The 27587-nt window shown below is 43.0% G+C and overlaps 2 protein-coding genes across 7 annotated transcripts in view; one reads left to right on the top strand and one right to left on the bottom strand.

The window, feature by feature from the left end:
- PUS7L (pseudouridine synthase 7 like) overlaps positions 1 to 17356 on the bottom strand; it is a 21826-nt gene extending 4470 nt beyond the window's left edge. The window contains exons 1-8 of one of the 4 annotated variants that reach the window (XM_083463484.1): positions 17279 to 17356; positions 13033 to 13958; positions 10822 to 10981; positions 8784 to 8979; positions 6976 to 7074; positions 6134 to 6215; positions 2702 to 2979; positions 74 to 127 (exon numbers count right to left, since the gene is read on the bottom strand). In XM_083463484.1, coding sequence (XP_083319610.1) covers positions 74 to 127; positions 2702 to 2979; positions 6134 to 6215; positions 6976 to 7074; positions 8784 to 8979; positions 10822 to 10981; positions 13033 to 13942 — 1779 coding nt within the window. In that variant the 5' untranslated portion in view covers positions 13943 to 13958; positions 17279 to 17356. Of the gene's footprint in view, positions 1 to 73; positions 128 to 2701; positions 2980 to 6133; positions 6216 to 6975; positions 7075 to 8783; positions 8980 to 10821; positions 10982 to 13032; positions 13959 to 14951; positions 15133 to 16718; positions 16741 to 16854; positions 17044 to 17278 lie in introns of those variants that run through there. The other 3 variants (XM_083463483.1, XM_083463485.1, XM_083463482.1) reach the window with 3 other exon arrangements.
- The window catches only part of IRAK4 (interleukin 1 receptor associated kinase 4), a 15024-nt gene continuing 4543 nt past the window's right edge, over positions 17107 to 27587 (top strand). For 2 of the 3 annotated variants that reach the window (XM_083463583.1, XM_083463582.1), the window contains exons 1-9: positions 17345 to 17512; positions 18689 to 18861; positions 19877 to 20022; positions 20828 to 21007; positions 23273 to 23433; positions 24260 to 24324; positions 24789 to 24903; positions 26338 to 26447; positions 27239 to 27422. In XM_083463583.1, the coding sequence (XP_083319709.1) occupies positions 17360 to 17512; positions 18689 to 18861; positions 19877 to 20022; positions 20828 to 21007; positions 23273 to 23433; positions 24260 to 24324; positions 24789 to 24903; positions 26338 to 26447; positions 27239 to 27422 (1287 nt within the window). In that variant the 5' untranslated portion in view covers positions 17345 to 17359. Of the gene's footprint in view, positions 17290 to 17344; positions 17513 to 18688; positions 18862 to 19876; positions 20023 to 20827; positions 21008 to 23272; positions 23434 to 24259; positions 24325 to 24788; positions 24904 to 26337; positions 26448 to 27238; positions 27423 to 27587 lie in introns of those variants that run through there. The other variant, XR_014516601.1, reaches the window with a different exon arrangement.

The raw sequence follows: 27587 nt of genomic DNA, 5'->3' as shown, positions 1-27587 counted from the left end.
GTAACTTACAAGTGTATGTCATAAGCCTAGTGCTCCTTTAATACTTTAAAGAAATACATTTCCCAAAACGTACCTGATTTATTGCATATTCATTGGCCTCTTCTTCTGCAGCTGTTACTACATGGACCTGGTATAAAAAATGGGGGAAAGTATGCAACATGTTTTTATTGACTTATTCTAGAGATTTCTATTACCATCCTTCAAATAATTCCCAGGCCAGTTTGCAATGCAGTATTGAAGGCTAAAAACATAAATGCAAGGATTCAGGCTGCAATCCTAATCCCAGTTACCAGGCAGTAAGCCCCAGCAGGTCTTGCTCAGAGTAGACATGGCTAGGCTAGGCTTGCACTGTTAGAGCTCAACTAGTAATGGGAGGGAAGAGACTGTGTTAGCCATCAAGGTATAGCTGCTTCTACCTACCTGTTCTCCAAGAGGGAACAGCTGCCCAAAAAACTGTGTCTGGTCTTTAGATCTTATATTAGATTTAGGGCTATTTTGGGATATTAACTGGCATGCTCGCTTCATTTTTTGTGATCTATTTCAAAAGAAAAATGGATTGTTGAACTGTTAGTGCTGCAGCGACGTTATCATTTTGATGGCAATTTTGATTATGCATAATGGTTGTTGAATTATTGTATTCATAGGGTTGCTTCTTATAAACTGCTTTCAGCACAACGTGTGAAAAATGCAGTCTATAAACAGACTAAGGATGGTTCTACAAACAGGAGAAAATGCTATAAATAAGTCAGAAAGTAAATTGTTATAACAAAGGGGGGAGAATCACTACGGAAAATTGCACAGAATTTATTTTACCCTCTGTTGCCACTTGGTGTTGCATGTTTATAATGCATTCAAAACAGTGTTTCCATACTAATGTAAAGATAAAGGTAATTAAGTCCAGTTGCGAACGACTCTGGGGTTGTGGCACTCATCTTGCTTTACAGGCCGAGGGAGCTGGTGTTTGTCCGCTTCCGCAGACAGTTTTTCTGGGTCATGTGACCAGCATGACTAAGCCACTTCTGGCGAAACCAGAGCTGTGCACAGAAACACCATTTACCTTCCCGCCGGAGAGGTACCTATTTATCTACCTGCACTGCGTGCTTTCGAACTGCTAGGTGGACAGGAGCTGGGACCAAACAACGGGAGCTCACCCCATCGTGGGGATTCGAACCGCCGACCTTTCAATCGGCAAGCCCAAGCAGCACAGTGGTTTAACCCATAGGGGCTTCTTTTGAGTGGAACTTTACTACTTGGACATTGCCACTAGTGAGAGGCAGTGGAATTTCCGTAGAATGTGAAGCAATCATATACCTACTGTACGCCTACAATGCAGTTCTATGCACGCTTACTCAGAATTCAATTCCATTGATTTAATGGAGCTTACTTTCAGGTGAATTGGTATAAGATTGCAACCCTTGCCATCCTTTAAGAGAAAACATTTCCAAGTTATTTATTGCAAAGGAAAATGGTTGGCTTCAACCAACACAAAATTAGAAACAACTGTTTGACTTGGCTGTGTACTTATCCCATTCGTAATCACAGAACACATCACTTTAAATGGTAAAGAATGTGAAATTAATGTTAGCCATGCTGAAATAACTTCATGATTAAAGAGTACATGGGCTTCCAACTGGATGACGTCTTCTGATTTTGATTTTTCTGAAATAGCATTTTGAATAATCCAGAGTTTATTTTATGTTTTTAACCTATCTAAATATCTCTACCCTGCCTTTCAGCCCAGGTGAAATATAGCTGTGTTAACTGGGCAGTGCTGATTCTTCTGAGATGCCATCCACATCCAATTTCATTGGCTCCCTAGCCATTTTTTTTGAGAAGATCCAATTAAACTAAGCAAAAACAAAACAAAACAAAACAAAACAAAACAAAATACATAGTTCTAGGCCTCATGATAGGGGTGAGTTTGAAAGCAAGCTGGTAGTACAGTGGTGCCTCGCAAGACGAAAAGAATCCGTTCTGTGATTCTCTTCATCTAGCGGTTTTTTCGTCTAGCGAAGCAAGCCCATTGATGGATTAGCGGATTAGCGCTATTAGCGCTATTAGCGGCTTATCGGATCAGCTGATAAGCGGCTTAGCGGCTTAGAAAAAGGGGGGGAGGGAAAAAACCCTGCAGGAACTCGCAAGACATTTTCGTCTTGCGAAGCAAGCCCATAGGAGATTCGTTTTGCGAAGCACCTCCAAAACGGAAAACTCTTTCGTCTAGCGAGTTTTCTGTCTTGCGAAGCATTCGTCTTGCGGGGCACCACTGTATCTACAGAAGACATTATGCACATGGGTAAAGGTTTTTATTGGTTTATTATTATTTTTTGCAAAAAAAAATATAATTATAGGATGTTCTGATTTATAAGGGGGTATGTTACCTGAACTTGCACCAATCAATTTCCTGAATGCATTAGCATCATGAATTGACATCCATTCATCTTATTCCAAAAGGAGATCTATTCCATTTCACGCATGCGACATCCTAGACCACATTATAGTTCACATTGGTTCTCATAAACATGCATAGCAAAATAATCTATATCTGACTGGTTCTGCCAAACCAGACTGCACATTTTGTAAACACAGCATGTTTATTTATGGAGTACCAGGAAGATGAAAGGCCTCATTCGAATTTTAATGAAATTTAACAGACCCAGAGAGGATCAGATTTGCTATCCGTGCCTATCAAGCTCCTGTTTACCTTGTCATTCAGCGAACAGCTTTCAGAATGTGTTCCCGAGAAGATGAGGTCGCCAGTCACAACTCTTGTACCGTAGATCGTAATCCGGTAGGAAGCGGCTTCGTTCCAAATCTTACTGCAATATGCATGCACGTAGAAAATACGCATGGAGTGAGGAATACTGAGCCACCCTCGTGCACATCCCTCGTGATTTATGCCGTAGCGATTCAAGGCACGCAGCAGCAGCGTCTCTCTGACTTTGAAGTCAGGCAGCATTGCAAGGGTACCTTTGGCGTCCTCTGAAAAACAGAGAAAACTGATCATGAGCTTCTACACATTCTGCTTCTAAGGTGCACCTTTGTAGCGCAACTTCTGTTTCTCCTCCACGTATCATATGAGAAGCAGTGGGTGGTTGAAAGGTGCTGGTTGCGTCTCTTGCCCACTGATTTCCCCCCTTTTGAGTCCTCTCCACCACCTCCATTATGCTCTGTGTTTGTTCCCAGTTGAGATTGTGCCCTCTTGGCTTCGCAAAGATGCTTAGACTTTCAAGACTCAAGCAGCCCCAACTCTAAGCTGTTGGATTTACAGTGGTACCTCAGGTTACATACGCTTCAGGTTAAACATGCTTCAGGTTACAGACTCCGCTAACCCAGAAATATTACCTCGCATTAAGAACTTTGCTTCAGGATGAGAACAGAAATTGTGCAGCGGTGGCGCAGGGGCAGCAGGAGGCCCCATTAGCTGAAGTGGTGCTTCAGGTTAAGAACAGTTTCAGGTTAAGAACAGACCTCCGGAACGAATTAAATTCTTAACCTGAGGTACCACTGTATTCATTCATTGGTTTGAAAAAACTGAAAGGATCCCTTTTAAAAGCAAAGGAGGCTAATGTGCAGATTTGCTCTCCACTTTTCCATGTCAAAAATAGCACTTCCAGGGTGGATAAATATTTATCTCAACTACTATGATGATGATGATGATTTTTTACTTGTTTCATTTCCTCCCCCCCCCCCAGCCCAGTTTACTTAACAACAACAACAACTTATTTCTACCCCACCCATCTGGCTGGGTTTCCCCAGCCACTCTGGCAGGCTCCCAACAGAATATTAAAAACACGATAAATACATCAAACATTAAAAACATCCCTAAACAGGGCTGCCTTCAGATGTTTTCTAAAACTCAGGTAGTTGTTTATTTCCTTGACATTATGGGAGGGTGTTCCACAGGGTGGGCGCCGCCACCGAGAAGGCCCTCTGCCTGGTTCGCTGTAACCTCACTTCTCACAGTGAGGAAACTGCCAGAAGACCCTTGGAGCTGGACCTCAGTGTCCGGGCTGAGCAGTAGGGGTGGAGACACTTCTTCAGGTATACTGGGCTGAGGCTGTTTAGGGCTTTAAACAAACATAGGCAAACTCAGCCCTCCAGATGTTCTGGGAGTACAACTCTCATCATCCCTAGCTAACAGGACCAGTGGCCAGGGATGATGAGAGTTGTAGTCCCAAAACATCTGGAGGACCGAGTTTGCCTATGCCTGGCTTTAAAGGTCAGCACCAACACTTTGAATTGTGCTTGGAAACGTAGGTCTTTCAGGACCGGTGTTATGTGGTCTGGCGGCCACTCCCAGTCACCAGTCTACCTGCCTTGCTCTAGACAAACCATAAGTTGTAGCCAAGGTTTGTTCCTGGCTTGCTGTTCCTGGTTGTCTGGGGAAGACAAACAATGAGCCTGGGTTTGGACACAATACTAACACAAACCATGGCTTAGCTTCAGGAGACCAAGGTGAGAAGCAAAGCGGCCATGATTTCTGCTCCAGCTACCTGCCTGCAGATGCATTAGCTTATCCATGGTTTGGCTTAGTGTCACGTACAAACTGGCTCACTGTTTCCTTTCTGCACCATTTCTTCCTGCTACTTCTTATCTTCTTATCCCCACCTTGGCAATTTCAGGTGATCTGGGATCACAAGGGAATAGGGTATCATCCTGGCACTATGCAGTCCATGTGATTTGACTACATCACAGCATCGTTAAGGACAAGCAAAGTCAATGGAAACTGAGAGCCAGAGAAGGCAATGAGAATGAAAACTGTTGCATTTCCATAAGGAAAGCAGGAAAATCATTAAGAAAAAGAAGTGCTCTTTTTGGCATGGGTGGTAACATTTGTGGGAAAAGAGGGAGTACTTCAGATTTCAAACTTAGAGAAAACTAATATTTCTGTTTCCAATTCGTCACCCACACACCTCCCTTAATTCCTCTAACCAAGGAATGTTAGGTAAATGTGCTTTTGCTTCAAGTAAGTAATGCTGAGAGAGTCCACTCTTCTGAATGTGTTAGAGGCAAGGGGAATACTAAATGTGTCCATCAACTCAGCTCAAAGGGGGAAATGATGTATCAAAAAATTAAAAAAAAGTTTTTCCTTATTTTGCTTGATTTTCATCACTGAAGAACAGCATCATTACAGCAGAATCTGAAACAACATTTTCAGAAAACCCCTTTCCCAGAAAAAAACAGCAACACTCGCACCTGCAGATCCTATCAAACACGGCCATTCCCCTCAGTTACTCACTTCCTTTCTGCTAACCTCCTAACATGGGCAAATGTATAATCTTGTGAGGAGAGGGGGGTCCTTTCTGCAAATAGTGCCCCCCCCATTAAAAAGGTGCTGAAAATGATGTAATGCTGTGGTATATATTCTGCAGCTCACTGCTCAATTAGGTGATGATTACTTCCCTTTTTCTATGCAGCTCTTCAGGGCATGGGAAAGCAATTAATTCCTGGCTGTCTGAAGAAAAGGTTAGTTACATCACTGAAGCAGCCAACTCTCTAGGGAGCTCCAGTTACACTGAGAGCGACAAAGAAAAGCCCCGTGGAGGAAAGGGCAATATGGAAAGGAAACTTTGCAGCGAACGTTCAGAAATGAAAGCAAGTGTTTAAAATTAGAGGAGAGATTTTCGTGGGCAAAGACCTAAGGTGGGTCACTGAAGGGTGACAGTAATTGCCGCAGTCACGTAAAAGGGCACCATGCCCATATAATAGCTTGTCAAAACAACTAAGTCACATCTTATCATTGTAGTTCTACCACTTGCACTTGTATTTTTAAATAAATAAATAAGGAGCTTCCTGCAGCCAATCAGAAGCCGCGATTTGGTTTTCAAACGTTTTGTAAGTCGATCAGACTTCCGGAACAGATTCCGTTTGACTTCCAAGGTACGACTGTATATATTTTATGTATTTATATATATACATTATTAAATTCTGAATATTAAGCAGTATATCAATATCTTTAAAAAAGCAAATACTGAGAACCTTTTAAGATACACATACACACGCGAGCGCATAACTATTTACCCGCTTCCACTGATTTTAATATTGCTTCTGTTAATAAACCCAAACGTTTCTTCCTCACTACGCAGCAAGGTTTTCTTCCTGCGACATGTTTCATAGGAGATGGCATATTTACCGGTCTGAAGGAAGTATTTCTTCGCTTTATTTACAGGATCATCTGAATCTTCTGGCGTGAGAAACAATTTCACCGCTTTGACCTTTAAGGCAAGTAAACGCAAATGCCATGTTGCTTTATGTGTTCTTAAAAGTTTATTATGTTAGCACCAGCTTTGATTCCGAATGATTGGACTTTTACAAGAAAAAGAAGAAGAAGAGTTTGGATTTGATACCCCGCCTTTCACTCCCTTTTAAGGAGTCTCAAAGCGGCTAACATTCTCCTTTCCCTTCCTCCCCCACAACAAACACCCTGTGAGGTGAGTGGGGCTGAGAGACTTCAAAGAAGTGTGACTGGCCCAAGGTCACCCAGCAGCTGCATGTGGAGGAGCGGAGACGCGAACCCGGTTCCCCAGATTATGAGACTACTGCTCTTAACCACTACACCACAAGGGCGATCTATGTCCAAATGTGGCACACACTTAGTCCTCATGGGCTGTTTAGGGTTTCTTCCCCTCCCACTTTGTGTTTTCTAAAGATTTTTATGTACTTCTGCAAACCTTGGGAGTCCCCCTAAGTCTGCACAGTGGGTGCTGTTTTGGCTACATAAGGAACAACACTCACAGTGTAAACAATGGAAATTGAGGGAATGATAACCTGATTTTTTAAAAAGAGCGTGTTCTCGCACACACCGCCATCAAGCTCACTGAGTGATCGTGGGCCAGCGCATCTCTTTCAGACTAATCTAGCTCACAAAATGGTTGCAATGCTAGAATAGGGAAAGAGAACTATGTGTAACCCCACCCCACCCCAATAGCTCTTAGGAAGAAGGGAAGTATAAATTATATATACGTGTGTGTGTACCAGTTCTTCATTCAGCAAAGCCAATCCGATTTGATCTGTCTGTATAGTCTGCCTTTGTCCAAATCGCTGAGGTCCATAGAAATTTATAAATCCATTTTTCTGCAAAGCAGAAGAGGAAAAGTTAAACATATGAAGAATCATAGCATTTTAGAGTTAGAAGGGACCTAGGTGGCTGTATGGGATGCGGGTGGCACTGTGGGTTAAACCACAGAGCCTAGGACTTGGCAATCAGAAGGCAGGCGGTTCGAATCCCCGCAACAGGGTGAGCTCCCATTGCTCGGTCCCTGCTCCTGCCAACCTAGCAGTTTGAAAGCATGTCAAAGTGCAAGTAGATAAATAGGTACCGCTCCGGCGGGAGGGTAAAGGGCATTTCCGTGTGCTGCTCGGGTTCGCCAGAAGCGGCTTAGTCATGCTGGCCACATGACCCGGAAGCTGTACGCCAGCTCCCTCGGCCAATAAAGCGAGATGAGTGCCGCAACCCCAGAGTCGGCAACGACTGCACCTAATGGTCAGGGGTCCCTTTACCTTTACCTAGGTGGCTGTGTAGCCCACCCCCATGTTCAATACAAGAATCTTGCAACTACGCCTGACCATTCTGCATCAGCTTGAATACCTCCAGTGAAGGAGACCCATCGGCTCTTACTGTTAGGAAGTTTCTGCCAAGGTTTCGCTGGAATCTGCTTCCCTGCAATTTCTTTCCCTGGGCTCTAGGTCCTGCCATCTGGAGCAACAGAGAAGAAGTCTGCTCCATCCTATTTATTACTATTCGTTTTCTTACATTTATATATCGCCTCTTCCTTCCATATATACAGTTCCCAGGTGGTTTCCCATCCAAGCACTGACCAGATCCATTGCTGCTTAGCTTCAGCAAGATGGTGGCCCCATGTGCCTTCTGGCTATTACCCTGAGACAGCCCTTCAGATATCTGAAGAAAACGAATCATGGCTCCCTTTAACCTTCTCCAGCCTTCAACCATTCCTCATAGGGCTTGTTCTCTAGACCACTTGGCTACCCCTCTCTGGATATACTCCAATTTATCAATATCCTTCTTCAAATGTAGCACCCAGAACTGTACACAGTGTTCCCCAGATGCAGAATAGCATGGAGCTATTACTTCTTGTGTTGTTGTTGTTACTACTACTACTACTACTACTACTACAGTAGTTTATTTCCCACCCTTCATCCTAAGGTTCTGGGGCAGATTACGACTATTAAAACACAACATTAATATTAATATACAATGTTAAAGGTAAAGGTAAAGAGACCCCTGACCATTAGGTCCAGTCGTGGCCGACTCTGGGGTTGCGGTGCTCATCTTGCTTTATTGGCTGAAGGAGGTGGTGTACAGCTTCCGGGTCATGTGGCCAGCATGACCATGCCACTTCTGGCGAACCAGAGTAGCACACGGAAACGCCGTTTACCTTCCCGCTGGAGAGGTACCTATTTATCTACTTGCAGTTTGACATGCTTTGGAACTGCTAGGTTGGCAGGAGCAGGGATTGAGCAACGGGAGCTCACCCTGTCACAGAGATTCAAACCGCCAACCTTCTGATCGGCAAGTCCGGGGCTCTGTGGTTTAACCCACGGCACCACCCGCGTCCCAATATACAGTGTTACACAGTATTAAACACAGTTTAGACTTTCAAAAATAAGGTGGATCCAAAAATACACACCTCAGGTGCCCAAGGCTAAGGCAAAGAGGTGCATCTTTAGCTTGCAATGCTGATCTGGACACTATGTAGTATTTTAAAATCATAGAGGCATGGAAAGCTAGAGGCAGCATCTTTTGAAATGTACTATTGCTTTACCTTGACGTTCTCAGTTGCTTCATGTATTCTCTCCTTTAGGCTCGCGGAACAGTCATCGCTTTTAAGTTTTAAATCTCTTACAATTATATCAAAATGGTTTCCTTGCAACTGACCAAGTCTCAGCGGCTGACTGGCAGAGTGTACATTAGACACACCAATTCCCTTTTTCCCAATGGCGTTTCCAAGTTCTTTCAATCTGCAGAAAGGAAACGTTGGAAATGCCGTGTCATTTTCGAGACGCTGAATATTTTAACAAGAAAGCAGTTTTCAAAAAATGAGCTTCCTATAGCATTTTACTGGCAATGGTTTTGCTGGGGGGGGGGGAGGAGAAAGCATGCCCTCGCTTGGACCTTCAACTTTTGATATTTCGTTGCTACCACTTAACACTGCTGCAAAATACGCATTAGCAGAAATTCTGCAATAATGTGCTCCCAGCCCCACAATGTGCTAAGATTGTGGCCTGATTTTTGCAGGAGAAAGGCTAAACAAAAAATACTTATTGATAAAAGCATTGCACACACACCTTGCCACTTTTTAATGCACATACCATATGTGTCCATATGAAGACCACCCAGACCACCAATTTTTAGAGTGCTAATGTTGTACATGTATTACCCAGCTCATGATAAGTGCATAGGAGCAGGCAAAGCATGGGCGTAGGCAGGGAGCAGGCTGTATGCGGTGGTCGAAACTACAGAACTCCATTTGGTTTCTCTCCCTGCTGACATTCCTATGCCACTTGAAAATATTACTGTTTTTGCTCTTTGGGCTGATTCTACTACCTATTTTTGTCTCTCAGCTCAAACTGTGTTTTTAATTGTTGTTGTATATTTGCACAGTCGTATCCTACTTTCCCATTTTTAATTTTTGCAAAATGTCCTGGACAACTAACAACCACAAAGAAGTAAAAACAACCAGGGTGCAGTTTATTGGAAATGAGAAAGTAAGACTTTCTCAAGCTGTGGAAGACAAGCTAAAGAAGATACTGTATTCAAGTTTCGTTTGTTTATTTGTTCACTATATAGGGACATGCATTATAAGCAATATGCATGATAACTAAATAAAAGTAGTGCAACTGATACATAGAAAGATATCCTTGCGCTGAGGAATAAGAATTTAGCCAAGACTGGCGGGGCAAAGTTGGGGAGTGAGAACAGCGTAGTATTCAATAAAAAAGTATAAGCAGATATGGCTTAAGAAGAAAAGGGAGGGCTAACTAGTAACAGACTCTACAGAATACTTCTGAGAGAGAGAGAGAAAGGGACTTAATCGACATTGCATTTTCAACGTGTTGCCCCAATCTCACACACAATTCTGTGGCAGTTCTACTTGGAAAAACATTTCCTCGGCTTGAATGGGGATTTCATGTGTGTTAGAAGTAAAAGATTAAATGAACACTTCAAGGTCAGATATTTGAACTGTCAGCTGTGTTTTCAATTACAGGCATGTACATTACACACCCAAGGAGAGAAATGGTCCTGCGAGTTTATTTTTGTAAGGCCGACAAGGAAAGAGTCATTATGCTTTAGAGAGCGTTGCAGACAAAGTTTCCCTTTGATGAACAACAGATTCTTGGGGATCAGAACGATGAGAACGCAAGTGAAAGGTTCAGTCGATTAACCGTGAAAATTGCTTTAAGACAAGTAACATTACACCATTTTGCTACATGTGCAGCTGTAGAAATAAACACCCAAATCAACACGTTTCTCATGTACTAAATGAGCAATGCTTTGAAAAGAAGAGAAATTATTTCTATCTTAATGGTACTCAAGAACACAGCTTATTAATCAAGAGTCCAGAGAGCCGGACAGAAAAGCTGGGAGGATCACATTTGGCTCCTGGGTTCCTACCCCTGTTCTAGATGCGAAGCATACCAAAGGACATTTAACTTTCCATATTGCTTCAAGTGTTAAGAACTCAAAACAAAATGGAGCTCCTTTCTAACCAGCAAAATTAAATACTAGATCTGAATTTAAAAAGAGAGCTAGAGTCTATTTCAAACCATGGTGTTAAAGTGCGACCACAAATCTCTCATTACCTTTCAGACGTCACCTTCTTCACAACCATAGCTTGGTACGTTATGGCCTTCTTGTCTTTAATGCCTGTGTAACTGAAGTCTGAAGGGAGCACGCCAAGTTCAGCAGACAAGAAGCTAATTGCTTCAAGCGTTTCCAGGTTCTCTTTCCGGAGAGTAAAAGCTGAAACCACATTATTGCAGAGTCAGTGCACCCAAGTGGATGGTGTTGCTCAGAAAACATGAATGGTGGTATCCCCCTCAAATGACTGAGCTAATGGAAGATCTGTTGATAGGATAGTGTAGGCATCGGCTAAGCAGTTGAGAAAAATGGGTTATCTACTGATTAATCCTTGTTCTACGGAAATCAGTAAAACTAAAACTAAGCTGGAGTAGAAATACCCTGTTTTAAGCAGTTTCTAAATGTTAACAAATGCAGTATCAAAGTTATTGCTGTTGTCTGTAGGTAACCAGGGTGGATAAAAATCAATTACTTTTTTAACAACAACAAAAAATTTTTTAATGATTTTTTAAATTTAAATCACTTTTTAAATTTAAATTAGATTTTGAAAATAAAATGCTTTTGGAGGAAAAATCTTTCTAAAGATAGCTTTCTTTTTAAGTTACATTATAGTCCAAAGGCTATTCATCAGGAAATAAGGATTTGTTTCAAGTTTTTCATGTTTGCTAAAACTCAGTCTGTTGGGGTTTTTTTTTTTAATTATTTAACCACATCAGTTAACAAACATGGATACATATGGATACATGGATACATAATGTTATTGTTTTAGTTAAATAAATTGTTATTAAGGAAATGGTTATTTTTCTCCTTCCAACAAAGTACAGCAGAAATGCTGTCCAAATATAAATAGGTAACTTATTAAACCTTACAATAATTTCATAATTACCTGTCTAGGTATTTCTAATAGTATATCCAAATCAGTAATTTCTGATATAATTGTAAAAACTACTCTGAAAATTTATTATTCCTAAAATGAAACCTTCATCTGGTTGTAAATATTAAGATTATACCAGAAAGAACGAGTCTTTCTGTAAAAAAAAGAAAAAAAAGATTTAAATCAAGTCTTACTGACTAGTGCTTTAAATCAATTTGATTTAAATCAACTCCACCCTGTAGGTAAGCATACCTCTCACATAAACTAGTAACATATTTTACTCCATGCTACACGGCAATTCCTTGCAGAAATGATACCCTTGCCTGTGCATCACTGGTTCTACCTAGTGCCCTCCCAATGCTGCTAGACTACAACTCTCATCAGTTCCAGCCTGGCTCACATGCAACAGGAAACCATAGTTTAAAACAAACCATAGTTTAATCAAAACAAGGACTTTGCTCCTCTCCCAGTTCATGACTTTGCCACTAGGTGGGGCAGAAGCAAGCCAGGAACAAGCAGGTTTGATTTCTTGTGGCATGTGAACCTGGGCTCATCGTTTGTTTTCCTCCAAACAAACCTACAAGCGGAAGCCGAGGCGTCTGAGGCATGAGCCCGCTCAACTCCTGGTTGTAGACATCACAACAAACCAAACTCTGGCTTGTTTCCTCCCCAATACAGCACAGTCAGGCGTAGGGGAGGAGCAAAGTGCTTGTTAAACCATAGTTTATTTTAAGCAATGGTTTAACCTTAAGAGTGAACCAGCTTATTGTGATGTGGCTCTTTTTAACAAGTGCTGACTTCATTCAAGCAAGGCCGATCTTACACCTTAATAACTATGACATTTACTATTGTTGTACTGTGTATTTTGGGTCTATCGACTGCAATAAAGCTGTCTGTGTGTGACTTCATTCATGTAGATTTCATTAAGACAGTGATATAGGTAAAGGGTAAAGGGACCCCTGACCATTAGGTCCAGTCGTGACCGACTCTGGGGTTGCGGCGCTCATCTCGCTTTATTGGCTGAGGGAGCCGGCGTACAGCTTCTGGGTCATGTGGCCAGCATGACCGAACCAGAGCAGTGCAGTTTACCTTCCCACTGGAGTGGTACCTATTTATCTACTTGCACTCTGACATGCTTTCAAACTGCTAGGTTGGCAGGAGCTGGGACGGAGCAACGGGAGCTCACCCTGTTGCGTGGATTCGAACCGCCGACCTTCTGATCGGAAAGTCCTAGGCTCTGTGGTTTAACCCACAGCGCCACCCACGTCCCATAAGACTGTAATACGTTAGACATATAAACCCTTCCAAAGAAGTGACAAAATTGTTGTTGCATACTTACCTGTGTAAATTTCTTTTCTCATCCCACTGTCAACAGCAGCCCTTTTCCTTGAACCACTTTTCTCACGAAACCTTACTATAATGACCACCTTTTGTTGAGCGTCGGTGAAAGACTTGGTTTCCACAAGCTTCCCAAATTTTTTACTGATAAAGTGGTGAACCATCTTCCGGTGTTCCTTATCTCCATCCGGTCTGAAAGCAAACTTTGATCGTTCTAGTTTGGCATCTAAAAATTTCATAAAGCCACATGCTTCCTCTTCAGACACCAGCTGGCAAAGATCTTGGTAGTCCGGATTTGCTTTTACAATAATCTCGCCACATTTTGTCACCGTGGCTAAGAAAGGGTATTCCTGTCTGATGGCACCATGCAAGCTGGCTCGATTCTTCTTGTCAAGGACTGGACCAAGAGAAAATTCATCTGGAGGAACCGCTAGTTCAGATTTAGATTCCCACATGTCTTTCACACGGCAAGCAAACTGACCAAGTTGCTCCCTTAAGGGCTTATCTAATAAGGAGTCCAGGTTAACAGCTTTGGCAAGGTGGTTTTCAGGTACATTATCAGATTTATATTCTTCACTTTCTCCAGCAGAGAAAGAAGGACATTCTGGGGAACAGTGAACATCATCATCATCATCCCGAATGTTGCAATATTCCTCATCTGTGCACAGTTCTGGACGACTCAGTCTCAGCTTTTTGGGATCCTGCTGACAGAATCCAGCTTGTTCCGACAGGCTCTCACAGGATTTATTAGGAGAATCTGCTGTGATCTCATTAACTAACTGCCCAAATGCATTAATTTCTGTTACTACAAAGTCCTTTGGGAATGTTTTCAAGCTGCCGCAGAAGCCAATGTGATCATTCACGTAAGTGCAAGAGTGGAATGCCACTGCCAAGTCAGAATCTTCTTCCATTCCAATATTATACAGCCTGGAAAAATGAAGAAAAGATGGAGCCAAGAAAATCATACACAATTACTCTCTGTTAAGTTAAATTTGGAGGAAGTAGCTTATATTCCTTTTCTTTCCTTCTTTACACAAATCAGCACAATTTTAACATCTGTATACTGTACAAAGGCCAAAATCTTAAGCACATAACATTTTCAAAGGATGGTCGAATAAACAGGATCTTTTGCTTAGCACTGAGTATTCGTGCTCACTGTTGCCCTCTGCTGCAACATACCCATAATTCAGTGGGCATATAATGAATGGATAGAAGGAAGTGCTTTGAGCAGGGCTGACATCAGGGGTCAGTCAACACCTTGGGGCAGCTGCTGATGGGCCAATATCTCAGCACCACCCATTAGTTCTGTAGCAATATCACCTCCTCCTTAGACAGCAGGTCCCCCAGAGCAGATGCTGCCCCTTTTGCCTGCAAAAGGAGACATAAATGAGTTGCGATTGCATGGAACAGCTACCACGGTCTCGGGTTGCTCACTTGCTATCTCACTTGCTATTGTGGTAAGGACTGGGTCCATCATGCTGTGTCAGGAAGGGAACAGGCAGGGAAGCTTCTGCCTCCCCTTTCCACTTTCCTTCTCTCTTTGGGTGAAATTCTGGGAGCAGAGCTGGACTGGACTTACACAGAACCGGCCAGAGAGAAAGAGAGCAATACAGTGGTACCTCAGGTTAAGTACTTAATTCGTTCTGGAGGTCCGTTCTTAACCTGAAACTGTTCTTAACCTGAAGCACCACTTTAGCTAATGGGGCTTCCTGCTGCTGCCGTGCCGCCAGAGCACGATTTCTGTTCTCATCCTGAAGCAAAGTTCTTAACCTGAGGTACTATTTCTGGGTTATCGGAGTCTGTAACCTGAAGTGTCTGTAACCCGAGGTACCACTGTACTCTTCCCACTCCTTTGCTCCCTTTAGACACTTAAAGCACACTGCTTCTCCCAAAGAATCCTGGGAACTGTATTTTACCCACCATGAAGTCAAAATTCCCACCATCCGTAATTCCAGGTTGCTACCTTTCATGCAGCTCAGTTGAGCATGAGACTGATAATGTCAGGGCCATGGGTTCAAGCCCAACATTGGACAAAATATTCCTGCATTGCATATCCTATGCCCTTTTAAAATGTGGCTCTTTATTTTGCATGGAGAAGGGGGTGTTATTGGGTTGTTGCTTTTATTTTGATTACATATATTGTGGTTTTATATTTTGATTTTGTTCTGTGAACTGCCCTGGGACCTCTGGGTATAGGGCAGTGTATAAATTCAATCCACAACAACAACAATATCCTTGTGGTGCCTTCCAAATCTATGATTCTATGTTTTCCCAGTAGTGATGTATGGAAGTGAGAGCTGGACTATAAAGAAGGCTGATTGCCGAAGAATTGATGTTTTTGAATTATGGTGCTGGAGGAGACTCGTGAGAGTCCCATGGACTGCAAGAAGATCAAACCTATCCATTCTGAAGGAAATCAGCCCTGAGTGCTCACTGGAAGGACAGATCCTGAAGCTGAGGCTCCAATACTTTGGCCACCTCATGAGAAGAGAAGACTCCCTGGAAAAGACAGTGATGTTGGGAAAGATGGAGGGCACAAGGAGAAGGGGACTACAGAGGACGAGATGGTTGGACAGTGTTCTTGAAGCTACCAGCATGAGTTTGACCAAACTGCGGGAGGCCGTAGAAGACAGGAGTGCCTGGCGTGCTCTGGTCCATGGGGTCACAACAAATGATCTCACAGTGATCAAGCCAGACCCACATAGAAGTAATTTTCTCTGAGAAAGAGAGAGAAGGGGGCTCAGCGATCCTTGCAAGAGCAGCCCCATTCCCTACGGTTGCAGGAAGCTGCTGCTTGTTGCTTCCTATTGCTAGCCAGGCTCTACTTCAGTTCATAGCTGTCAACCATCCCTTATTTGGAGGGAAAGTCCCTTATCCCAGCACCGTGTCCCGCTGCTGTCCCTTATTGAGGATGTCCCTTAAATTACCCGGGTTTCAAAGGAAGCAGCTCCTCTCCCTCCCTCCCTGCCGGCCAGGGAGGAGGGAGGCTCCAACTGTGTTGATTGGCTGCGGTGCTCACCCAATAAGGAGTCTAAGAATGACTAGGAGATGGAGCTTGCATGCCTTGTGCCGATCAAATCGGCCACATTGCCTGGGGACTCGCCTTTGCTCAGTGCTTCCCAGCGGAGAGGTGATGGTGGTTTTCCTTACTGCATCCCCTTTGCCGGGTTGCTGCGCTGTGGGAACCACCACTTGAGGCTTCGTTTGGCTCCTGGCTGGGCTTTCTGCCTTTGGCTCGGAGGGGCTCAGAAGTTGAACATACTTGTTTCCAAAAAATCCCTTATTTTGGCTGCTGGTCCCTTATTTTCGAGGCTGCTGGTCCCTTATTTTCAAATCTGTAAGTTGACAGCTATGCTTTGTTGTTGTTTAGTCGTGTCCGACTCTTCGTAACCCCATGGACCAAAGCACGCCAGGCACCCCTGTCTTCCAAGGCCTCCCGCAGTTTGGTCAGGCTCATGTTTGTAGCTTCGAGAACACCGTCCAGCCATCTTGTCCTCTGTTGTCCCCTTCTCCTTGTGCCCTCCATCTTTCCCAAAGCTATGCTTTAGTCGTGGGCTAATGCATAGACCTCCAAATGCTACTGGAGAGCAGCTCGCATCCCCCTGGGCATTAGCCACACTGGCTGGGATTTGCAGCACGAGAACATCTGGAGGACCACGTGTCTCCTTGATCTTAAGGTCTCTCTACCTTGCAGGCAGAAGCTCCCAGGTTCAATCCAGGTAGGGCTGGGAATGCCCCCCCCCCCCCGCTTTCTGACCCCCTTGGGGAGCCGCTACCAGTCCGAGTCGGCAACACTGAGGTAGGCAGACCAGCGGTCTCTGACCTGCTGTCAAGGCTCTTTTGCGGGCTCGCACAACGCCGACTCCCCACCGCCGGCGCAACGCTCCAATTGCAATTGTATCCAATTGCACGGAAATCCCCCTGCGAACACTTAGCACGATCCGCGCGGCGCAGGAGGACCCCTGGCGGCAATAGCGCTGGAGCGACTGGAAGGAATCTTCCATCTAGTAGAGGGGGGGAATAAAGAGGCGGAGCCAAGGAAGTGAGAGCATACCACTTTCATCAAAGTAGGGGTGGAGGCAGCGGCAAGGAAGGAGAAAGAGTAGAGGAGGAGAAGGAGATAGGATTGTATCATTGTCTAACCAAAGATAGACCAAAACCCCGCTCAGGGTAGCGGATTAAAACATTTGGGTCGGAGATAAAGCGTGGCGAAACGCCGCCGCCCCCGCCCACCGCCTCCTTGGTACCTTCCGCATAGGTTAGTAGATCCTTTCTCGATGGGGCCGAGCTTGTTTAATAGAGCGCATGCGCACAACTCCGAAGGCGAGATGGGCGGGGCTTGCTTCAAAGGAAGCGAGAGCGGTGGAAGTTCCCGGGTGACGTCGGTGGGCGGGGCGAGGGAAGGCGCGTGTCTGCATCTCCGGGCTCAGAACCAGCGTCCTCGCTCGGCGGGGAAGGGGCTTTGGCGGGGCGCTCGGAGGGTGAGAGCTAGCTTGTATTCTCGCTTTTTCTTTCTTCTGAAGCGGTGCTGGGCTTATTTGTGTGTGTGTGTGTTTTTTTAAAAAAAATAGTTTTCATTGAGTTTTACATTTTTATATTCAATACAATCATCCTTATCACAGAAAAAGAGAGAGAGAAAAAAACAAATCCCCCGCAACCCCCCCCCGGCTTCCCTCAACTTCCTCCTCTGGTTCTTTAAATATTTGTTTCTTCTGCTTATTTTATTCTACCTTAATTTGTAATTTTTATCTAACTATTATTGCATTTATATCATTTTTATACCCTGTTTCCCAAATGACATCTTACATTTTCTTATTTACCCAATTGGTACCTCTTAAACTTTATACTTGTTTTCTTAATCGTAAGTGTTTAGTCAAACCCTGCAAGCGAGTCTACTTCTTTACAGTGCTTCTGTATATACATCAAATACGGTTCCCAGTCTTTTTTAAAGTCTCTGTTGTCTTTATGTGCTGGGCTTATTTGGGTCAGGTGCAACGCAGGGTAACTACCACTGTTTGGGTCTCTGCCAGCTACGAATCCCCACCTAAAAACACTGATTCGGAAACGTCCAAAATAAAAATAGGAACCTTCCTCGTTCTGTCCTCCCCTCACAACTTGCGCACAGGAAATGTTTTCTTATAATGCACCACAATTTGGTAATGCCTTCATTCTACCACCTCTGCCCCCATTGCACACTTCCACAGGCTAGTTTATTATGGATGTGTGCACATCTAAAGCAGTGTCTCCCAAACTTGGGTCTCCAGCTGTTTCTGGACTACAACTCCCATCATCCCTAGCTAGCAAGACCAGTGGTCAGAGATGATGGGAATTGCAGTCTGGGGGGGGGGGACAACAGCTGGAGAACCCCAACTTTGGGAAATGCCGAAGGAAAGCATGTCACTTCCCCACAAAAGAGTCCCAGGAACTGTAATTTAAGGGTGTTGAAAATGGTAGTTTTGTGAGTCTTTTTAAAAAATCAGCTGAGAAGTCATTTGAGGGGAAAGAGTGCAATTTCATTGTCATAGGTGCCCACTGAAGTTGGACACAAATATGACAGGTGGGTTTTAAACCCCCATGAAGACACTACCATGCTGCCAGCTTTACATCTTCAAATAAGTAATACAGTATTTGAAAGCAATCTCTTTCACATTTGTTAGGAATCGGAGATGAGCGACTGCCCTATAACGCCTTCAATGTGTGTGCGTTGCCTTGGCTATGGCAAGATGAGGCAACTGGCTGATTTTATTGATCCGCAGGATGGATGGAAAAAATTAGCAGCAGATATAAAAGATCCCTCTGGCACAAACATATACAGCCAATTGCACATAAGGTAGTGTACTGGTGACAAGGGTGTGTGTGTGTGTGTGTGTGTGCTTTTTTATCTTTATCTTGCAAAACTAAGTAGGGTTTCAAATTGGATGGGGGACCGTGTGTTGAGATTCCTTCATTGCAAGGGGTTGGACTAGATGATCCTTGAGGTTCCTTCCAACTCTACAAGTTCTGTGATTGTATGGCTGTTGTCTTTTGACATGGAAAGTTTTAATATGTGATATTGCACGCTTTGCTGTTGACATATTTAGATTTTCTAACCCACCAGAAATTGATTCAAGTGTCTACCAAGAGGGCCATTTTAGGGAGGGAAAGCTCCATTTGTGTAGCTTGTTCCAACTCCTTAAAAAATATTAGATATTCCACATAAGGACAGATTAATATAGCTACAGAAAACAACCATATTAATTTGTCCATATATGCAATATCTAATACTTTAGGGAACCATTCTCTGGTAGTTAGGATTGATAGATACCTCTGGCATTGAAGAATAACAATTCTAGCTACTCTTGGAATATTTCCCATCAAGTTTTTGCATTCTTTGTTTCATATATCTTTTGCTACAATTTAGCATCATTATTGCATCACATCTTAAACTGATACTTGGTATATGTTATTTGTATAGCTTCAACCCAATAACTTTGACAGCTTACTTGATGGAGCATGTAACCAGCATCTTTTAAGGCCAGCACCCTCACTGTAGTTAGAGTTTTTCGTTGCAGTCACAGCTGAGTTCTTAATGTGTTGGCCCTGTTCATCCCATATATTGTCAGACATCCTTTTGGATGTTAGACACATTAATGCATGAAGAGCTGGATGCTCTATCAACTGAGCTATCCAGCTATCTACCATAAGCTTGCACCAAGGCCATATTTGAAGTGGAATATATCATGCAAGCTACATTGCTGTTGGCATATTAGCTTTTGAACTTTGTGGCTAAAAATTATATTCTGTGTATCTTTTTTTGCAATCTTTTTTTCAAAATTAATTTGATTTTTCTTCTTTTTTTTTAAAAGGCGCTTTGAAGCATTAAAACAAGTAGGAAAGAGCCCCACTTGTGAATTGCTTTTTGACTGGGGGACACAGAATTGCACTGTTAGTGATCTAGTAGACTTGTTAATCAGGAATCACTTCTTCGCACCAGCCAAACTTTTGCTTCCAGGTAATTTTGGTCTTCATGGTGTCTCTGGCATGCATTCAAAGGGGAGGTCTGGTGGTGTTCTTTTTTCTTTTAAATGGTGGTTTTTAATACAGCAATTGTCTTTCAGGTGAGCATCTTTTCATGTAGCCATTTGTGAAATCCTTAATTTGGTTAATAGCTGAGAAAGACATATAAAGCACTCCTCTTTTCTGAAAAGGATCTTCACCTTGGGTCAGGAGAATCTATGGTAGAAAACCAAGTAGCCCTGTAGCCACACCAGAAACAGAGTTGGAGCTATGGATTTGTAGCACCACCAGAAAACTATGTTAAAAATCTGACAAACGTATATCCCACGTATTTGTATCATGCAAGCTACATTGTGATGACTTGGCCCTGAAAGGCATTCTAAAATATGTTGAATCATGCCACAAAACCTGGTCTCCTTGTACTCCTGAAATGCAAGGTTTTTCTAGAATATTCCAACTTTTTACATATTAGCATAACCCTAGATTATTTCATACAAGCAACCACCACAAGGGAAGGCACTTTATATCGATGCACAACATTATTGCTGCAGGTGAAGCTGGCACATTGTGTATTGCCCTCCTTACTAGTCCAAAACTGATACAGAAATAGGATTCCGTGTTGTTTTTGGTGATGTCTCTATGCCCCAAAGTGTGAACAGATGCAACCTTAAGACATTGTGGAGATAAAGGAGTCCAGTGCACTATTAAGCCGTGACTGTTCTGTTTGTTGGTACAGAACAGCTTTCAGCAAGCTGTTTCCCACCTAAAACCTGTTTTGACTGTTTTGTATTTTATGGCAGATTCCACGAGGACAACAGACACTACAGTGCCCTTATCTTTACAAGAAACTACGTGTCTGAATGAAAAAGAAAATCAAGTGGCACCTGTATTGCCTCTCTCGGTTCCAGAGAAAGGGTGCCTAACTTCAGTTTCTTGCAGCCCAAGTACAAAAGAGAGTTGTTTGCCTCTTAATGATTCAGGTAGGCAATTATTCCTTCTGTCACTCCCCTCCTGCCTTTCAGTCCAGTCCATTATGTATTGTAGAACATGATATTAAAGGGACCCCTGACCATTAGGTCCAGTCGTGGCCGACTCTGGGGTTGTGGCGCTCATCTTGCTTTATTGGCCGAGGGAGCCGGTGTATAGCTTCCGGGTCATGTGGCCAGCATGACTAAGCCGCTTCTGGCGAACCAGAGCAGCATTGCATGGAAACGCTGTTTACCTTCCCGCCGGAGCGGTACCTACTTTGATGTGCTTTCAAACTGCTAGGTTGGCAGGAGCAGGGACCGAGCAATGGGAGCTCACCCCATCGTGGGGATTCGAACCACCGACCTTCTGATTGGCAAGTCCTAGGCTCTGTGGTTTAACCCACAGTGCCACCCGTGTCCCTGAACACGATATTAGGGGACGTAATATCAACCACATGCAAAGCTGAGGTGAAGATTAGGGTTGCCATATGACCAGAATTTCCCAGACACAGCCGGGATTTAGCTGGAAACAGTGTCCTGGCAGAAATCACTGGAATGTTTGGGAAAATCTGGACGTATGGCAACCCATGTCGGAAGTGTAGATTTTGGTGAATTTCCTTAAAAATAGCTCCAAAAAACCCTTCAAAATAAAGCACAGCAACTGTTTTGTCCAGATTTTCACTGTTTGAAATATGGCAACCAATATTTAAACCAGATTAAGGGACATTGAAGAATAAAACAACGAGTAATCTGTAAATAAAATTTTCTCCCCCAAGTTCTATGGTTTGAATACAACGGATAACAGGGTCATTTATATTTCAAAATTAATAATTCCAGTCCCACGCAGGGACTTTATGTCAGCCCGACTGAATGTTTTTTTCCTCATCTTTTGTCAAGGATAGATATTTAAACATCCCCAGAAACTATAGACACTGTGGGTGTTCTTTGAATGTGCCAGAAACTGTAGAACATTCTTTACTACTGTCCATTGTACAACCAGCTATGCAAACACATGCTATCCCCCTTTTTGGGTAGACTTAATATCACAGGACAATGAAAATATCAGATTCTATCTGTCTGACATTAACCCGGAAGTAACTGCAAGGGTGGCTGAGGTTTTGTCAATAGTATCTCTTAGAGTGGTGAATGGCACTATTTAGCAGAAAGAAACCCCCAATGAAAATCCTTGTTATTGCATATTTTACATGGCTGTTTTTGTATATAAAATTTTATATATGGATGTTTTATGATGGCCTATATAAACCAAATAAAGGTTTGGTGAAGTAAGTAAATATGGCAGCTGTAACAGACTAGGCAGGTATATAAATCCAGAGTTGTTTACTCAAGATGATTGCCTCCTAGGCAGTTCCAGGGAGGAGGGGCAAGGGGCAAGTGGTCTCTTTACCGGCTGGATCTTAACGTTTTAACAACTACTATAGCATTGTTTTAAGCAACCTGCTGTCAAAATATGCCAAATTTCCATTCTGAAATAAAATGTTGGAATGGTTTTTTTCCCCACCTTCCTTTGCTAACCACCCTATTTGCTTAAAGAGATCTTTACTCATGACCAGTGAGGTTGGGTGGCAAATCGCTCCCCCCCCCCTGGAAAAGTTTTTGTTTCAGAAGCAAATTAGAAGCAGCAAGCAGAAGCGAGCTGCAAATTCAGTATTTGGCAAGCATGGCAGTTTTCAGGTGTTCATCTTTTGTTTACTAAATACAAGTAAAACAAACACATTAAACTAGATCACTTTCTGGGGCATCAGAAATTCTTCCAGTGTGAGCAGAAGAGTTTCCGATTTAAAAAAAAACCCTCTGGTCACTGCTTGTAGCTAGCGAGTTGCAAACTTTTTCTGGGGTGGAAAACTGTTTTTCTGTCGAGGAGCACATATGCCTGGGGCTAATCTGTTTGGGGCTGAATGCTGAAGCAGGGGGGGGCACCTGTGCTCTCTCACCTACTTTCTTTGCCGCCTATTTCTCCCTTGTTCCTACCTGCATGAAACCAGGCTGAGCGTTTCACAAAGCCCTGAGTCACAGATTGCTCTCCTTTGACTTATACAGCCTTGCATAAGAATAGCTAACTGATCTTCATCTTGCTTTCTCTCCACCTTTTGCTGGCATCTCCTGAAAAGCAAAGACAAATCTCTGTAAGGTAAATAAATCATGGCAAGATTTGTGGTGCTGGGATTTGAATTTTTTTCTTTTTTAAAAATCCTGCTGGGTCCCCACCCCCATAAAAATTTGAATTTGAGATCTCCACTCACATTTCTTCTCTTTCAGTACTGCAGAGCTTTTCGTTTGATAAACTGAGAAGTCTTACAAATAACTTTGATGATCGAACTGTGTCGGCTGGTGGCAACAAGATTGGCGAAGGAGGTTTTGGAGTGGTGTACAAAGGATGCATTAATGGCAGAACAGTGGCAGTGAAAAAACTTACTTCTGTAGGTTTCCTGTTACTATGTATATCATCATTTGCACTGTGAATTATCTTTTCTCTCTCTCTCAAAGTGTAAGCAAAACTGAGGCATGAAAATGGCCAGAAAACCATGCGATGAGGCACCCTATGTATCACACATCTATCACATAACATTTAAGAGCAGAGCAGAGGAAGTATTGCAAATTTTGGGGCTTATTATGCATTTTTTGTCATAAATCCGATAAAGAATAATATTTTACTGTGAAATCCTACTCACAAGCAAGCCCTATTGAATTCAGTGGGGCTTACTCATATGCAGTCTAAACATGCCCCTTCGTGTAAACTTGTTGTTATCACTTGCACCCCAGAGTATTTTTCTTTTCTTTTTTGGCCCCTTGGTGCCCTGGACTCATTTGGGAGGAAGGTGTGAGATAGAAATAGGATAACAAATAACTATTGCATAAAAGTGATGGTGGAATAACTCCCAGCACACTCTAGATCTTTGAGGGTAGGGAGATTGCTTGTGTATTTTCCCCCCATTGTGGCTCCTTGCTTGTGGAATTCTCCCACCGGTCAGTTAGCTTCTAGGCTGCTTGTTAACAAAGATGCTAATGAGTTCACTTGCAGTTGGGTTTCAAAGGCTCAGAGCTAGCTTTCCCTACTGCTGTATTTCTATTGATGCACCTCATTGAATATCTCTGAGCAATACCTGGAAGATACAGAAAACCTTGAGGGCCTGGCTCTGGATCCCACCCTATTTGCCACTGTTAAGTACAAAGCTTTCATTATGTGGTTGGCCTAGAACCAGTCTGCTTCCCATTAACCTCCCATTATTTTAAATGTCATTATAGGTGACCGATGTAAGTATCGAAGACCTGAAAAAGCAGTTTGAACAAGAAATCAGCATTATGGCAGAGTAAGTTGTGAGCGGTTTCCCCCCTCTATACAACCACAACCAAAATCTTAGCACAAGATCCATCTCCCCACCATTCCCCAGTTCTGACTGCTTATTTTACAGAAAAAATAATAATGCATGCTGGGGTTAAAGATGTGCATAGCGCCTCGTGTACTTTGATCCTCACTTTTTTGAGCACTGTCTGGCAGTGGCCCGCCAGGATTTTGGAAAGGAATTTTTCCCATCCGTGCGTGGAAATTCCAAGGATCGAACCCAGAAGCTTTTGCATGCATGTGCTCTGCCACTGAATTGTGCATGAAAGCAAACCATTGGCATCAAATAAATTTGCTGTATGTAGTTTGTGTTACTGAAATCGTTGATTAAGATTATGTCTAGGTTCATTGGAGCCCTCTAATTCCTAACCTTTCAGAACAGTAAATACGAAAACCCAGACTAACAAGGCCATTGGTTTGTTTTTGTCACAGATGTCAGCACGAGAACCTAGTAGAATTGCTTGGATTCTCAAATGACTCCGATCAGCCTTGCCTTGTTTATGATTATATGCCTAATGGCTCATTGCTTGACAGACTAGCTTGCCTGGTAAGTGAAATACTTGCTTATTGTCGATGCCTCTTTGAAACTGCTAAACTGAGAGGGGGAAACTGAAATATCTGGAATCTATTGTAGATGTGAAGTATCTGATCACAAGGACCTCTTTCCCTTGCAGGCCTCTCCTATTGATTGTGATGAAGGATAGCTCTGAATGTGCAAAGATATGTGTGTACAGAGCTACGTTTTAATACAGTGGCAAGGGCAGCCTTTGTAGACAGAAGCTTTGTAGACAGTATAAACTGGAGCACATGATATTTCACATTTTGCAAAGCTGGTTACTTGGAACAAGAACATCAGGCAAATATTATTTGGTGGCACTGATTGGTTTTCCTCTTATCACTGTGTGTATCACTGGTATGATGTCAATCATCTTTTCATTGTTTACTTTGGCACAATATTATTCCATTTTGAAGGGCGATCAGCTTCATTTTCTTAAGAAGGTTATGGTGTTAGCTTTAAAGAGGAAAACTTCTGTGTTTTGGTCTGGTTTGGATAGTTTTATACTGCATTGGGTTCAGGGTTATGTGAATGAGCCTGCTTGGGCTTATGCGCCTCCTTTTCATCTGAGATGGCCACAGTGAGCAGGTCAGAAGCTTTGACTTCCTGTTTTAAACTAACCTAGAATTTATGGTTGTGTCCAAACTAAGGAGAAGTCTGGTTAATTCAAACCATGGTTTGTTGAACAAAGCCATGGCTCAGTGAACCATAGTGCTAACTAGTCTGGTCACAATTCTAGTTTATTTAACACAAACCTTGAAAGCGTCCAATTTCCTTCCAGCAGTATTGAACAAGGATGAGAGAGGGAGGGGCATGGGAGCCCCATTAGGCTCCTTCATGCGACAGATGAATGCAAAGGCCCAGGAGATGAATGTGATATTATTATTATTATTTGTTGATCACTCGTAGCCGAGTAAGATTGTCTTCCATGAACACGGTCTTAACAGTGAGTCCATAAGTGACTGTGAAAGGCAATTCTGGATCCACACAACCTTCCACAGTGGGGACATAGGTTTCCGGGTGGGAGTCATTTTGCGGTGAGGGTTTGCCAAATGTGCCTTCCTCGTAGCACGTTTCTCCCTTTCATCCTGAGTTTGAGCGTCTTCAAAACCCATGCCACCTTTGGTAAAGGCTGTTCTCCAATTGGAGCGCTTGCAGGCCAGTGTTTCCCAATTGTTGGTGTTTATACTACATTTTTAAAGATTTGCCTTGAGAGAGTCCTTGAACCTCTTTTGTTGACCACCAGCATTAAGCTTGCCATTTTTAAGTTCAGAATAGAGTAGTTGCTTTGGAAGGCAATAATCTGGTATCCACATAACATGACCAGTCCAGCGAAGTTGAAGAATCATTGCTTCAACACTTCGATATTCTAGGCCTCTCTGCCTAGAAATATTGACTCACTTCCACTCTCCACTTGTTTTTAAGGATAACACGGCACCAATTCCTTGGGAAACAAGATGTAAGATTGCTTATGGGGCATCCAATGGAATCTGTTTTTTACATGAAAATAACCACATTCACCGGGATGTTAAAAGGTAAAATCTTATAAACTAATTATTGCATTAAAGCCAGACAGTTCCATCTTTGTTTTGTCAGTATTCTTCAAATATGCTTTTTAAATTAAAAAAAAACCACAAAAACATTTATGGTGATTTGCGGACAGGGCAATATTTGTGTTCTACGTTAATCTTGACACTGAATAGAAGAAGGCAACAGTGTAAAGATAATTGTTGCTGGGTGTGTGATTGTTTATGTCAGAGGCTTAGTGCTGTCCAGCTGGCCATAGATAAGACTCCGGGCTCCCAGCCAGTTCCAAACAATTGATTTATTTGACAAAGTTCAAACGTACATCTCCAGCGTTTCCATTAACCTCCTTCCCCTTGTGCGCAGTTGCTCCCTCTAATGTTACTTCCTCCTTTTCCGCACCCAGCATGCAAGTCTGCGAAAACTCCTCCCCTTACTTCCTCTGTGTACAGCATGACTTGTCCCAGGCTCCTCCTCCTCCCCCTCTACGTCAGACTGACTGTCAGACGACAAGCTGCTGATAATCTCTTTAGGCTCTCTATAACTGCTGGTTTCTGTCCTTTCATCTTTTCCCGTTTGCCTCTCCCTGACAGTTTAGTAGAGAAAAGTGTTTTGGATGTGGCCATAATTCTCTTTTATCCCGCAAACTACAAGCATGGAATAACAATGAAACCTGGAGCATTAGCTAAAAATACAGCTCCCACCTTACTTTTCATTTGATTATTGCAGCACCATCTCCTTGAGAAGGAGTGTTGAAGAACCTAACAGAATTCAGTCCCCTTTTTTTGTTTATGTTTTTCAGTGCAAATATCTTACTTACTGAGAACTTTGTGGCGAAACTGTCTGACTTCGGACTTGCAAGGGCTTCAGTAAGGTTGACGCACACTATCCTAACGGACAGAATTGTCGGAACAGCAGCCTACATGGCCCCAGAAGCTTTGCGTGGGGAGATAACCCCGAAATCTGATATCTTCAGCTTTGGCGTGGTGAGTGAAAAAACACCAAAAAGTTATTTGGAAGCTAATATATATGAGAGTAGTGCTATTAATATGTGCAAGGCTAGTAGTCTGATAATAGGCAGGTTCAGCAAAAGGAGTATCAGCTGCCTTGGGATCAATTGTTGAAGGAAGGCTTAACAACCCTTTCTTTAA

This window comes from Podarcis liolepis (assembly GCF_965112155.1).
Source record: "Podarcis liolepis genome assembly, chromosome: 10".
Classification (NCBI taxonomy): domain Eukaryota; kingdom Metazoa; phylum Chordata; class Lepidosauria; order Squamata; family Lacertidae; genus Podarcis; species Podarcis liolepis.
The sequence above is the reverse complement of the archived record's forward strand: the minus strand, read 5'-3'. Positions and strand labels throughout refer to the sequence as shown.